Below are 12,312 nucleotides of genomic sequence, written 5' to 3' on the forward strand. Positions count from 1 at the left end.
CTGGTGAGTATACCAAAGGGATGAGATTATAAATGATTTTCTTTGAGTGTATAACTATTTTCCAAATTTTCTAAAAATGACCCAGGATAACTTTTGAGTGAGGAAAAAAGTAATTAAAGGCAAAAGGAGATCAGGACAAGAATCTTCCCAGAGCCGGAGAGACTCCTGACAAAATTCACCTTTTCCCTCAATGCTTGGGTCTTGGCTCCTCGATAAGCCCACTGTATACACTGCTCCACTGCTGACTTCATAAAGGAAAGTAACAGCACACATGCCTTCTGCTCTATTTCCCAATCTCTGTCTCTTCAAATAGGTATATGTAGGTAAACACACAGGCATCACATTTTTTCCCCTCATAAAGCACTGCTTTGTCAAATAAGTCACAAACTGCTACAGATCCTGGTTGTGGTATAAGTTAAACCAAATTCTAAAAAAACCCAAGCAAACAAATCCAGAAGGAAAGCCCTTTCCCAACTGATGACATTAAAAACATTCTAAGTAATATTTCAATCGTATTTAGAGGAGAAGAAACTTGATTGGATGGATGGAAGGTGGACTGAAAGGTCAAGAAGAAAAATGGGAAGACTGTACCCCACATCTCACAGTGAGGGTGCCACCAGGGCACTGTGCTGGGACAGGCACGTGCACTAGGGGCAGGTGGACGAAGAGTTGTCTGCACAGAAGCCTTACCTTGGTCTGGAATGTACAGAACATGTGCGTTAGGAACGGGTGCTCCCAGGCCAAGGAGAGAACTCTCTTCTCTACCATTGTGCACTCAACATCGTCGTCCATCAAAACCACGTCTTTCTTGAGGGCTTTTATGGCAAAAAATTGATTGGTTTTCTTGAATTCTGCTAGGAAGACCTAGAAGGGGAAGAAGGAACTTTATTTTAGAATTTGGATTTCACTCATTAAGGAAGGGCCATGTCTGAGAGCAACGTGCTGGGTGAGCAAGGAGGCTTCCTTCTCAAATCCCTTTGTCTCCTTTACACAGACAAAATGGAGTATTTCTCTGGTTCAGGATGCTGCCTAGCAGTTTCATACTCTCTTTGTACCTTTCAAAGGTCATAAAACTATGGTGCAATTGGATGGGTTAGTCTCAGTTCCAGAACAATTCTATTTAAAAAAGTATGCCCTATCTGCCCAGGGACCTGAATAAGTTATTGAAAATCCAGACAAAAATGTGTGTTGGCAGAAGCAGCAGCAAGTAGCAGAGAGGCGGACCTGATTATACTTGAACATCACTGCAAATAAGCATTAAACCTTCTCTTTGTTTTACCCAGTTTTTCAAGGCAAAAAAAAAAAAAAAAGAATGCTGAGGAATAGAGTTCTCTTTCCTCATTCAAAGAATGCACACCATTGCCCTGGCCGGGTGGCTCAGTAGGTTGAAGCATCATCCCATACACAAAAATTTGCAGTCAGGGCACATACCGAGGTTGTGGGTTCAATCCCCAGTCAGGGTACATTGGGTAGGCAACCAATGGATGTTTCTTTCTCATCAATGTTTTTCTCTCTCTCTAAAATCAATAAACATATCCTCAGGTGAGGACTAAAAAGAAGAAAAAAAGAATGCACACCCTCTTATCTGATGGCCTAGACTCTAATCACATTTTCAGGACCTACTGTGTGTCAGGAATTCTGCTTTGTACTTTCAATGTGCTATTTCATTTTTTTATCTTTTAATTCTTAGCTGAGAAAACTCTGCAAGACAGATAGGAATAATGAAAAAAGTAGGTTGAAAGAATACCTTAAGTTTCTCAAATTCATGGAGCTACTCAGTGGAGAATCTAATTCCAAAGTTTACTTTTTCCTCTTGAGTTCATGAATCTCACATGAAAGGACAGCAGATGGTACTTAACGGAGTTTCTACAGCTTTAATCTTTGCAGACGATGCAGCAACAGGCGACTAACAGTTGTGAGGACATGACATTTGGAGACAGAAAACTGCAGCTCAGGTCTCATTTCACAGACATATACTAGCTATGGGAATGTGGGCAAACCAGTTAACCTCTCTGGGCTTCAGTTTCCTAACGTGTAAAAGAGGGAACTGTCACCATATTCTCTCCTTACAGGACCACTGTGAAAATATGATGGGACACCACATGTGAAAGTGATTTGTGACCTACAAAATGCACTTTAAGTGACAGTTACTAAGAATATTTGTCATTTGGTTCTTTTATTGGCTTTTAGGGAGTTTGGAAGTCAATGATGCTAAACCAGTAGTGAAAATGCATGTGTCTATGTGTAAAATAACAGAGCGCAGATACATAGCTATGGGGTAGCTGGCTTGATAGAGGGGAAAGAGCTTAGATGAGAATTCAGGTGAACGGAGAATGTGTATAGTCCCAGAAAACAATGCCATTTGTTCTCCTGGGCCTAAAAGTAGATACAGATCACCGTTTGGGTGAGGAGCCACACTCTCCATGAAGAACAGAAAGCAAGAACAACAGTTGGCTAGTGTTCTCAGTGTTGTGAGCAAAGGAAACGGGCTGTCCCAGGTGGTTTGGTGCTTCATCCTCCTCTCCATGGGCCCCACAGTGCAGTCCTCTCAGCGTGCAGGGACCCAGGGTGCTGGTGGCTGGGCACAGAGCAGAGGATACCTGAAGCTCTCACTTGTCCCTTGGGATATTCACTGAGGCTTGTAGGTTTAACTTAATGTCATTCTTATTAACCATGTTCACGTGAAGCAATACATACAGAAATAAAGAAAGGTAAATATTTCATTAACAATTAAAAGTACTCTTTTGGTAACTGCTTCTTTCAAGAAAACATCCCAAAACCAGCCATAAAGTAAGGAGAAAAGGTAATTTCCATCTCTATAATGTGCTTTCAGTTTTCAGTAACAGGTTATGATTGCACATTAATTGATGCTAAATTATGATGAAGACTGGCTGTAAAATTGCCTGTTACACTCAGATTAATGCCAAATGGGCCTGCTGTGGTTCATATTATCGTGGAAATGAACTAAATGAATTAATGGATATCAGCTACAGTTTGCAGGGCAGAGCAGATTTTGTGAAAGATGAAGCACTGCTGCTTAAATTCAAACCCCAGTTGTAGCGCAGTGTCACTCAGCTGTGACAATCAGTAGTTGCATTTTAGTTTCCTTATTATTAAATACACTGGGTAAATTTTTCAGCCAAAGTCTGGTGAGCAGGTGCTGAGCATAATGCTGGCTTTGGATACACAAATCCATGGAAGAGTAATCTCTGGTTAAAATTTTCATAGGTGTCACATCCAAGAATATAAAAAAATTGAGAGTACCATTAATACATTAGATATCCTTAATGTTGGAAATAACCTAAAATCTTATAGTTCATGCCATCTTTACAATCACTGGTTTGTAAATATTCTTCCATCACTAATAATGGATTGTAATTTCTTCAGTTATGTCTTCTAACTCTCCTTGTCCTCTGTGACTGGAAGAGATAGCCCATTCTTCCTGTGTGGCAGTAAGAATTTAGAGGAGGGACTTTCTCCTTGAACCTTTTCCCAAGACTCTCAAGCTACATCTGTGTTATGGGCTAAATTGTGTCCCTTCCAAAAAACTCATACGTTGAAGTCCTGACCTGCATGACCTCAGAATGCCCTTGTCTTTGGAGACAGGGTCATTACAGAGGTGATTAAGTTAAGAGAGGTCACTGAGGTGGGCCCTAAGCCAATGTGACTGGTGTCCTTATAAGAAGAGGAGATTAGAAACGCACACAGGAATGACCATGAGAGGACACATGAAGAGGCATCTACAGGCCAAGGAGTGAGGTCTTCGGAGAAACCGCGCTGCTGACGCCTTGATCTGGGACTTCAGCCTCCAGGACTGTGAGAAACTGTTGAAGCAGCCTAGTCTGTAGTGTTTTGTTACAGTAGTCCTCGCCAGCTAACATAAGGCTGGGGACATTTGCAAAAGGAAAAGAATCACGTAAGAGTAAAACCACACTTCAGGTTTGAGAAAGGAGCAAAACAACAACAAAACAATAACCAAACCAAAAACCGGTGTGAAACAGAAACTGGCTGAGCCACCTTCTTATTTCTGAGATGTCCAAAGATATTGAACTCAAAAGCTAGGGGGATGGACAGTTTCAAAGCAAAATGTCTTGGGAATAATGATTCCTGGGAAGCAGAAGCTGCTGTTTCTTATAGCCCCCCACCTCCCGGTCCCTATCTATTCAGACATCTGTCCCCCGTCACAAAATGCTCAGGAGTGTGCCCTCTGCACACCCACCCACGGTTCTGATCCCAAGAATTTAGTTTTACTGACCAGGAGCTTTGCTCTTCAATTTTTGGGATTTGGTCTGTAAGATTATATAGTATGGTATCATACCTTGCCAAAACTTCCTTTCCCCAACATTTTGTGCAAGATAAAATCTTCAATTTTTAATTTCATATGTAGAGATGGTTTTTCTACGTTCAGTTCAGGTTCTGGACGATGACTCATTTTCTCCATCTCATGCAAGGGAGACTCCCAAGAGATTCCCTGAGGCTCTGAAAATGGCAACCAATGGTTAATAGAAAACAAGGAACAATGGAGGGTCATTCTAGCTACTTGGAGAACACACTTTCTTTTCCACTTTCCCATTCTAGATCCATCGGCAGTAATGCAGAGTGGGGTTCCTGCTGTCCTGCCCATGAGCCTGGCATTGGGACACAAACCGGGCCTCTTTATCTATCCAACAGATTGGGAAAATTTTTAAGTTGAGAAACATTCCAATCAGCAAAAGCCTGTATATGCAACACAGACGAGTGCTTTTAGTAAATGTCAAATCATGGACAAATAGGGATTTTAACTGAATTTGAGGAAAAATGGTTCTCCATTGTTTGTGTGGCTCATGGGCGTGGTGGCCTCAATTTCTACAACTTACCAGGGGAGGGAAGAGAAAATGGATAGCAGACTGTTTAAGACCCAAATTGCATCATTTGTCACAGTCTTCATGTCCACATGCTGCCTACTTTGACCATCTCTGAGACATGCTCTACTTCTCTGCCTGGACACCCTTCCCGAATCTAATCCAAACCTTTCTTGAAAAAATTTTTAAGGTGATTTATTTCTCACCCCATGCCAGAGAAGGTATAGAAAAACATTTTTGGAATTTGTTCACCTCCTCTGTATATCATTTTTCTTTTATTGTTTTATTGCAAATATTCGACATATCACATTGTGCTAATTTAAGATGTACAGTGTGTTGACTCGATACATACTGTGATATAATTGCCATTGTAGCGATAGTACCACTATCACATCACATACTTATTCTTTCTTTCTTTTTCTGTGGTTGGAATAATGACATTCATTTTTCTATCTCTAGGTTTATCTTTCATATTTTCCCTAAATCCAAGGAAAATAGGTATTTTATAGTGTATGCTGGAACTATTCAGGTTCCAGAGTCAAGTGGTCATATCCTGTCTGACTGACCTTCAAACAGAAGGCTGGATAAACTTCCATCATGTTCTAAGTGATAAGGACTTTGGCACTGCTATTCTTGCCCTTTCTACTCTTACACTTCCCAGAACAGTCTCAAAGGTGCAGAATACGATGGTCTTCTGTGGTATTCTCACCATAGAACTTTATGATTGATTTATTTCTGTAAAACCAGTTAACAGTGACAGGAAGAAACATTCTAAAATTCTAAGGAAAACTTTACAGTTGCTTTCTCCAGGCCAATCTCATTTTCTCCCCCCACCTGCATACCTCTCACCCTCTTAGAAAGATTTCCTAACGGGGCATGTTTCACTTCTAAGAAGTAGGAGCCTCTTAGTTGGTGGTTAGGTCTGTAATCTTTTTTTAATTAAATTTATTGGGGTGACATTGGTTCACAAGTGTACAGCTCAACATCATCTGCACACTACATTGCACCTATCACTCCGAACAATGTCTCTTTCCATCTTCCCATCCCCCCCCTTTGCCCATCTCCACCTGCCCCCACCCCACTTTCCATCTGACTTTCACCACACTGTTGTCTGTGTCTATATGTTACATACACACATATATACATATGTATGTTATATATATATATTATATATATTTTGCTTAATCCCTTCACCTTCTTTCATCCAGCCCCCAACCCCTGACAGCTGTCAGTCTGTTCCATATATCCATACCTCTATATTTATTTTGTTTGTCAGTTTATTTTAGGTCTGTAATCTTTAAATGGAAAAGAATAATCAATTAGACCAGGTAAATGCAGAATTTATATACAGAGGACTCAGGTTAAGGTTAATCAAGGTAAATTGCTGACATTGATTCTATGGGGATCAGGATAGCTACCTCGTTTCCCCGATGCCAGTACATATGGCAGCCTTGCTTCACCTTTTATGGAGCATGGGGGACCAATTTCAACTGGACCTTCTCTGAAGATCTGTTCTGTATCTCTTAAGCAGCGAGCCTAGATTACAAACAAAGAGTCAGACCACCTACCACTGATGTGACAGCTCAGTCTGTTGTCCTTAGGGATGAAAACCATTTAAGATTCCTAAATGCGTAAGATAACCAACACTCTTTGGATTCCATGTCCTGTGAGAGTCCGTCCATTGGATTTTATGCACCAGCAGAACCTATTCACTTTCTTCATACTTTTCTTCATACTTTTCTGGGCTAACTGGGTTCTCTCATGCTATGCATATCATTCTGTCACAAAGAAGAGTGGCAGGTCCATGGAGAGAAAAACAGCACTGCCAAGTCCTAAAGAGCGCTTGTTCTTGGAGATGCAAATCCAGCATGCCAGTCAATGGCAAGGCACAAGCTGCCCTGGACTCAGTGTTATGAGGGCATTCTAGAAATGATTCTAACATATAAGGGTTCCCCCCAGGCTATTCAATAACCCTAGTACATGGGTATAAAGCTGGCAGTGAATCTTCAATAATTTTAGTGAATTTGTTTCTTTCCCTGCTCATTCTATGAATGTAAGGTCTTACAAAGATCCATACAATACAAATGCATTAAATAAATATCTTGAAAGGGGGACATGGGTGTGAAGATGAAAGGGGAAAGGCAAGTGCTCAGAAATAGACTCCGTGTTGTTCCACACAGTGGCTGCAGATCAAAGAGCAAAGGGACTGGAGTGGTCCTTGCTGAATTGAAATTGCAGGAACTTGTCACCTACCTGTTGAGTGCTCTCAATCATTGCCAGTGCCTCAGCCATTAGCTTCTGGTTTATGCCACATAGGTTGGCCACCTTTGTCTGGCATCGGTGATGTACGTTCATACCACATGCTGAAAGAAGGACAGTGACACTATGAGCCTGAACAACAGAACCTACTGCCATGGACTTTGCACATGGTCTTCTTTGGGTGCACATATATTGAAGGAACAATTGGCAACCCTGTGCCATCTTCCTAGCAGAAGGAGACACTGAATACAAATAAATCAGGGTAGTGCTTCCATGATGCCACTGGGCATCCACATCCCCTTCCTGAAACAGACACGCACAGACCAGAAGCTCCTCATGTGATGCCAGGAAGTGATCCCCACTAAAGATGCAGCCAGAGCTGTGCTGATAGGGGAGGAAGTCTGCTGTTGGTATGCATTTAGACTGTGCCATTGCTGAGAGAAGAAGACTGATGTTGGCTCTCACTGGTGGTAATGTGCAGTGCTGGAGTTGAAGGTTGTTCATGCCCACCCTAGACCCCACATTCCCAGCGTATAGGAGAGTTGGGCTAGCTGAGCTAAACCATCTACTTAGGCTTCTAGCTCTGGAAGCCATGATCTTGCAGGAGTTTTCTGATTCATTAGTCCTGAAAACAGCACGATAAAGGTCTGCCCTCCACTTACTGTGACCGTGGGAGCCTCCTTGGTTTGGGGGTGTGCATGCCTTTGTGTCTGTGTGAAGACAACTATTATATCATGGTTGTTGGTTTTAGAAAATTAAAATTCTGCTTGTGAAACATCACTATTACAATGAAAAAAAAGAGTTCGCAAAGATCTCCAAATCCTAGCTAAAAGAGCTCTGATCTCAGGTCCTACTTGATTCTGTAAAGGTATATCAACAGGGATTGTTGAAATGGAATTAGGCAGGTGAAGCTATCAAATCATGCAGTTTTACTCTTATCTGCTTATTATTAGCCCAGTTGTATGCAAACAACTTAGCACAGTGATTGGGATCAAATAGGTGTTCACTAAATATAACTTTCATCTTCGTTATATACTACAATGAAATATGTATTGAAATATTTAGATGAAATTTTAGCAGCCTTCACCTTTAGTTTTAAGTAGCCCACTCTTCCTCAGGTAGTTTATAACAAAACACAATAAAAAAGATTTTCTATGTAAATAAGTATAAAGCTATTACTTGTCCTAGTATAAATGCATTGGTATAGTCATAAAAATCCACTTATAGTGCAATGTTTAATAAAAATGCTGTTTGCAAAGGCTGCTGCCCTTCTGAGTTCTGCATCCTTAGCACAGGGGGTTGGGGAGTTTTACTTTGCTCCTTAAAATTGTAGCGAGATCTAAGCTTATCTCTGACACAGGGCTGTGAAGAAAGGCCCCATCCCCACTATGACAATGTCATGAGGCTTTGTTACTAACCTCTTAGGTGATGATTCGATCTCTGTGAGTGCAAATAGTTTCTTTTGGTGACTATTTTCATGGGAAGTATAGTGGAGAGAGAAGTAGGGAAGGGAGTAGGTGGTGACGAAGATGAGGGCATGAGAAAGAGTGACAGCAGGGACCTTGGGGTGTTGGCAGCAAGAACAGAGAATGACACACGCGGGGTGGGGGGAGAGGGAAGGGAGGAGAGAGGAAGGGAGAGGAGAAGGGATGAAGGGATGAGAGAAAAGAGGGAGGGGGGCTACTTGAAGTACAGGAGGTGAGAGAGTGGGGTCAAAAATGGAATGGAGGTGAAAGAACATTAGAAAAGGATAGAACAAAGCAGGTGTGTGAGCCATGGAATAATGCCAAGAATCCTCGTGGAAGTTCTAAGCTCAAAGTAATCACACTGCTGGGACCGGCTTGGCCTGGCTAGGTCAGGCGTCTGGCCTACCAGGATGGGTAATGTGAACTGTGAGACCTCATAAGAACAGGAGGCCATCAGATGGGGCTTTGAATATTCATGCCTTGTGTGAACAATTAGCATATCTGAAGTTACTTCTTGCCTGTGAACTTGTAAAGATAACTGTACAACGCCAGGCCCTGCCATGCGTCTCGAACAGGCATGGAGAAGAAAGGGAGCAGCAGGACTTGTGGGCTATGGAGGGACTGTTCAGGTGAATTTTGACTATGTGCAGGTCTTGCCTTCGGTAATGATTTAAAAACCTACACCCTCCTGCCTCCATTAAGATGTCATTCCAGGCTCCCCAGACATGTGAATGCAATTGGGATGAGCAGGGGGGATGCTGCTGAAGGTGATATTTGACCTAAAGTCAGCACCTCTGTCACTTAAAAGATAAGACATGCGTTAGCCAGTGACATAAAATAAAATAGGACTGCTAAGAACAGTGGCTTCTATATTTAATAATTCAAAAGAGAAAGGTCTCTGCTGCAGTAGGAACCCTCCTTTTTGAATATATCTGAGCCCCCTCCTCAATGCCACCCCACCCCCAAAAGGGCAGAAATGCTTTGTCATTATTATTGGAATGTTTTCCTTCCTACCCTATTGTCTTGGTGCAATAGCATCTCCGTTTCTATAGGTTATTATTGCCTTGGCGACTTGGAGTTTTAGAGCAAAAAAGCCCTTTGGCTTTTTCTCAGGGCTGGACTGAAAAACTTGACCAGTGAAGGCTGCAGGCTCTGGCTCTGGTGGCTGTTGAGAAGCATCAGAGTCAGAGCTGGACTTGGCCTCTCCCTGCACCGTTTGAGTTTGCAGCACGCTTTGGTGAGAGATTCTCCATCCAGCTTAAGTCATAGGATTCTTCTGTGCAGGACCTTCCATCAGCCAAGCAGATGTGCCAGGCTTGCTCCTTGATGGGACCACAGAAAGAATCTCACTAGCTTGCACAAAGGAGGGTACAGGGGCACAGCAGACGCTGCCAGGGTCAGGGGCCAGGCCTAGTGAGACAGCAGGTCAGGTAGAGGGAAGCGGTCAGTCAGAGGAGAAATGCTGCCTTCGTTTCTCTCTAGGACCAGGCACAACAGAAGGCAATGGGGCCAGGAGCCTTGCCATTTAACCTGAGTGACTTTGTACTTACCTGGGTTCAAGGATTAGGGTGTGTGTAGTGGGGAGGGGGGCGGTGTGTGTGTAAGAGAAAGAACAGCAGTGGCTTATTGTTTCGGGCATTTCTAACTCCGGACCCAGGGGCACCTCCAGGCTGCTTGGAGAAGTCAGCCCTCTGCATGCTCCCGCCCATCCTCATGCTCTCCTTTAAAGCTGTGAATCCACCTCCTGGAGGTGTTCAGTCGGGGCCCACATTCATTTCTCACTACTCACCGTCACACTTCAGGCCTTGCCTGGCCAGGCCCCACAGCAGGGTCCCGCAGTGCTCGCAGAAGGTGGGGCTTTTGTAGTTGTAGACTTTAAATCTATGCGGCATGTCAATTTTGAACCTCTCCTTGTGGAACTGAAAGAAGAGACTGCATGAGGGTAGGTGTCCCTGGGTGTCCAGCTTTATGTGTCTGAATAGATACTTTAGCATAACGAGTAGAATAACAATGTTAAAATGACGTGTATTTTAAACCACAGTTTTTACTTGTCAAGCTTTATAGTCATGTCCAAAGAACTCAGACAGCCATTAAGTCTTCGGGGTAAGGGGCGGGAGTGTGATATACATGTATCAAGTAACCGTAGACAGCTGAAGTCTGAGGCATTCCCACAGTGGGGCTAATATTTCAGGGAGAGGGGATGAGGGTTATTTATTTAAATGTGAGCTAAATAAACCTTGCACTTCCCTTCCTATTTTAATATAAATATTTCCTTTACTCTTTCAACCCAGAACTAGTGTTTTAACTTTTGGAAGATGTTATATAATGACTCCCTTAGAGGAAACAATGCCATGGGTTAACTAGTATTAGAGCCTAAGTGTGAAGCACTTCACACCGTATTGTACAAAAACTGAGGAGGCCAGAGGTAGAGGACAGTTCTGTCAGGTACTGTGGACACATATGGCATGTGTATTCTCTTTTACATGTGTAATATCTCATGTAATCTTCAAAATATCCCATTTGAAGTAGCTTCTATTAGTATTTTCATTTGACAGATGAGGTGATTAAGCACAGAGAGGGCAAGATACTTGTCTAGGTCACACAGCCAGGTGAGCTGGGATATCTGTAGCCTGGCTGTCAGAATCAGAGCCTGTCCTCTTTCACTATTACTCTTCTCTCTCTCAAAGTAAAAGTATTATTTAGGGGACGGGGAGAGAGAAGATGAGAGAGTGATGCTTGTGGTGGATATACGTATGGCAGAAGTTTGTTTTTGTTTTTACAATTTTCTAGAGTTTATTTTCTCTCTTTTAATCAAACTTATCTCTTGAGCAACAAAAAAATCAGACAGTTTGAATCCTGGCATGAGTACCAGTATCCTTGTGTAGTATAAAAAGTTTTATATACTTAAGACTTATAATCTCTGCCTAAGTTATTAATTAAACAATTCATTTGGGAATGTACACAGTAGTGAAGCCTTATTCATTAAAGCGATGTAGCTAATGTTCCTGCTTTGGCTGCTGGTCAGCATTGGGTCTTTCCAGTGGCTGTTTAGACTTGCATCAAGTTGCCCAGCACTTACTCTAGCCATTTTCAACCAAGAAAAAATAACTTTCAAAGCTCATTTTGTATAAGCACTTTTGTGTAAATATGAACAGTCAATGTCCAGGTCCAGGCTAGAAGGCTTTTACTTTAAGTCATGAACTGCCCAAATGGTTCAAGATACATCTGGGAAAGACTATAGATCTGTACTTTCCAATATGATAGTCATGTAGCCGCGCGGGTCAAATGAATATTTGCAAGGCGCTGAAAAGTGTACTGTAAGTGTAAAATACACACTGGATTTTGAAGACTTTGTATGAAAAAATGTAAAATACTGATGTAATTTTTATACTGATTATATATTAAAATGATAATGGGCCAATTGGGTTAAATAAAATATATAATGTTAAGAGTAATTTTGCCTGTTGCTTTTTACTTTATTTAATGTGGTTACTTGGAAATTTAAAATTATACTGTGGCCCTCATTCTATTTCATTTGGACTTTGAGGTTAACAGTCATGCTTACCATGTGTGATTCTCCAGGAAACCTGAGGCATCAAGTAAACGGAACAGGAGGCTGGGTTGGGAGGTGCAATTTGATTCAAGCAAACAAAAACATTGCTCTGGGAGACTGAGATCTGAATTTTAGAGTCGGCTTTGCCACTTACAAGCGGTTGACCATAGACAAACTACTTTAACCTCTTTGA

The 12,312-nt window shown here is 42.0% G+C and overlaps 1 protein-coding gene across 1 annotated transcript in view; it reads right to left on the bottom strand.

Annotated features, from left to right (window-relative positions):
• Positions 1-12,312, bottom strand: part of PRKCQ (protein kinase C theta) — a 68,844-nt gene that overhangs the window by 37,530 nt on the left and 19,002 nt on the right. The window contains exons 7-11 of the mRNA XM_090266481.1: positions 10,356-10,485; positions 7,095-7,204; positions 6,260-6,377; positions 4,319-4,479; positions 691-864 (exon numbers count right to left, since the gene is read on the bottom strand). Of these exons, the coding sequence (XP_090122607.1) occupies positions 691-864; positions 4,319-4,479; positions 6,260-6,377; positions 7,095-7,204; positions 10,356-10,485 (693 nt within the window). The remainder of the gene's footprint in view (positions 1-690; positions 865-4,318; positions 4,480-6,259; positions 6,378-7,094; positions 7,205-10,355; positions 10,486-12,312) is intronic.

This window comes from Furipterus horrens, unplaced genomic scaffold (assembly GCF_987537825.1).
Source record: "Furipterus horrens unplaced genomic scaffold, mFurHor1.1.pri manual_scaffold_2, whole genome shotgun sequence".
Classification (NCBI taxonomy): Eukaryota; Metazoa; Chordata; class Mammalia; order Chiroptera; family Furipteridae; genus Furipterus; species Furipterus horrens.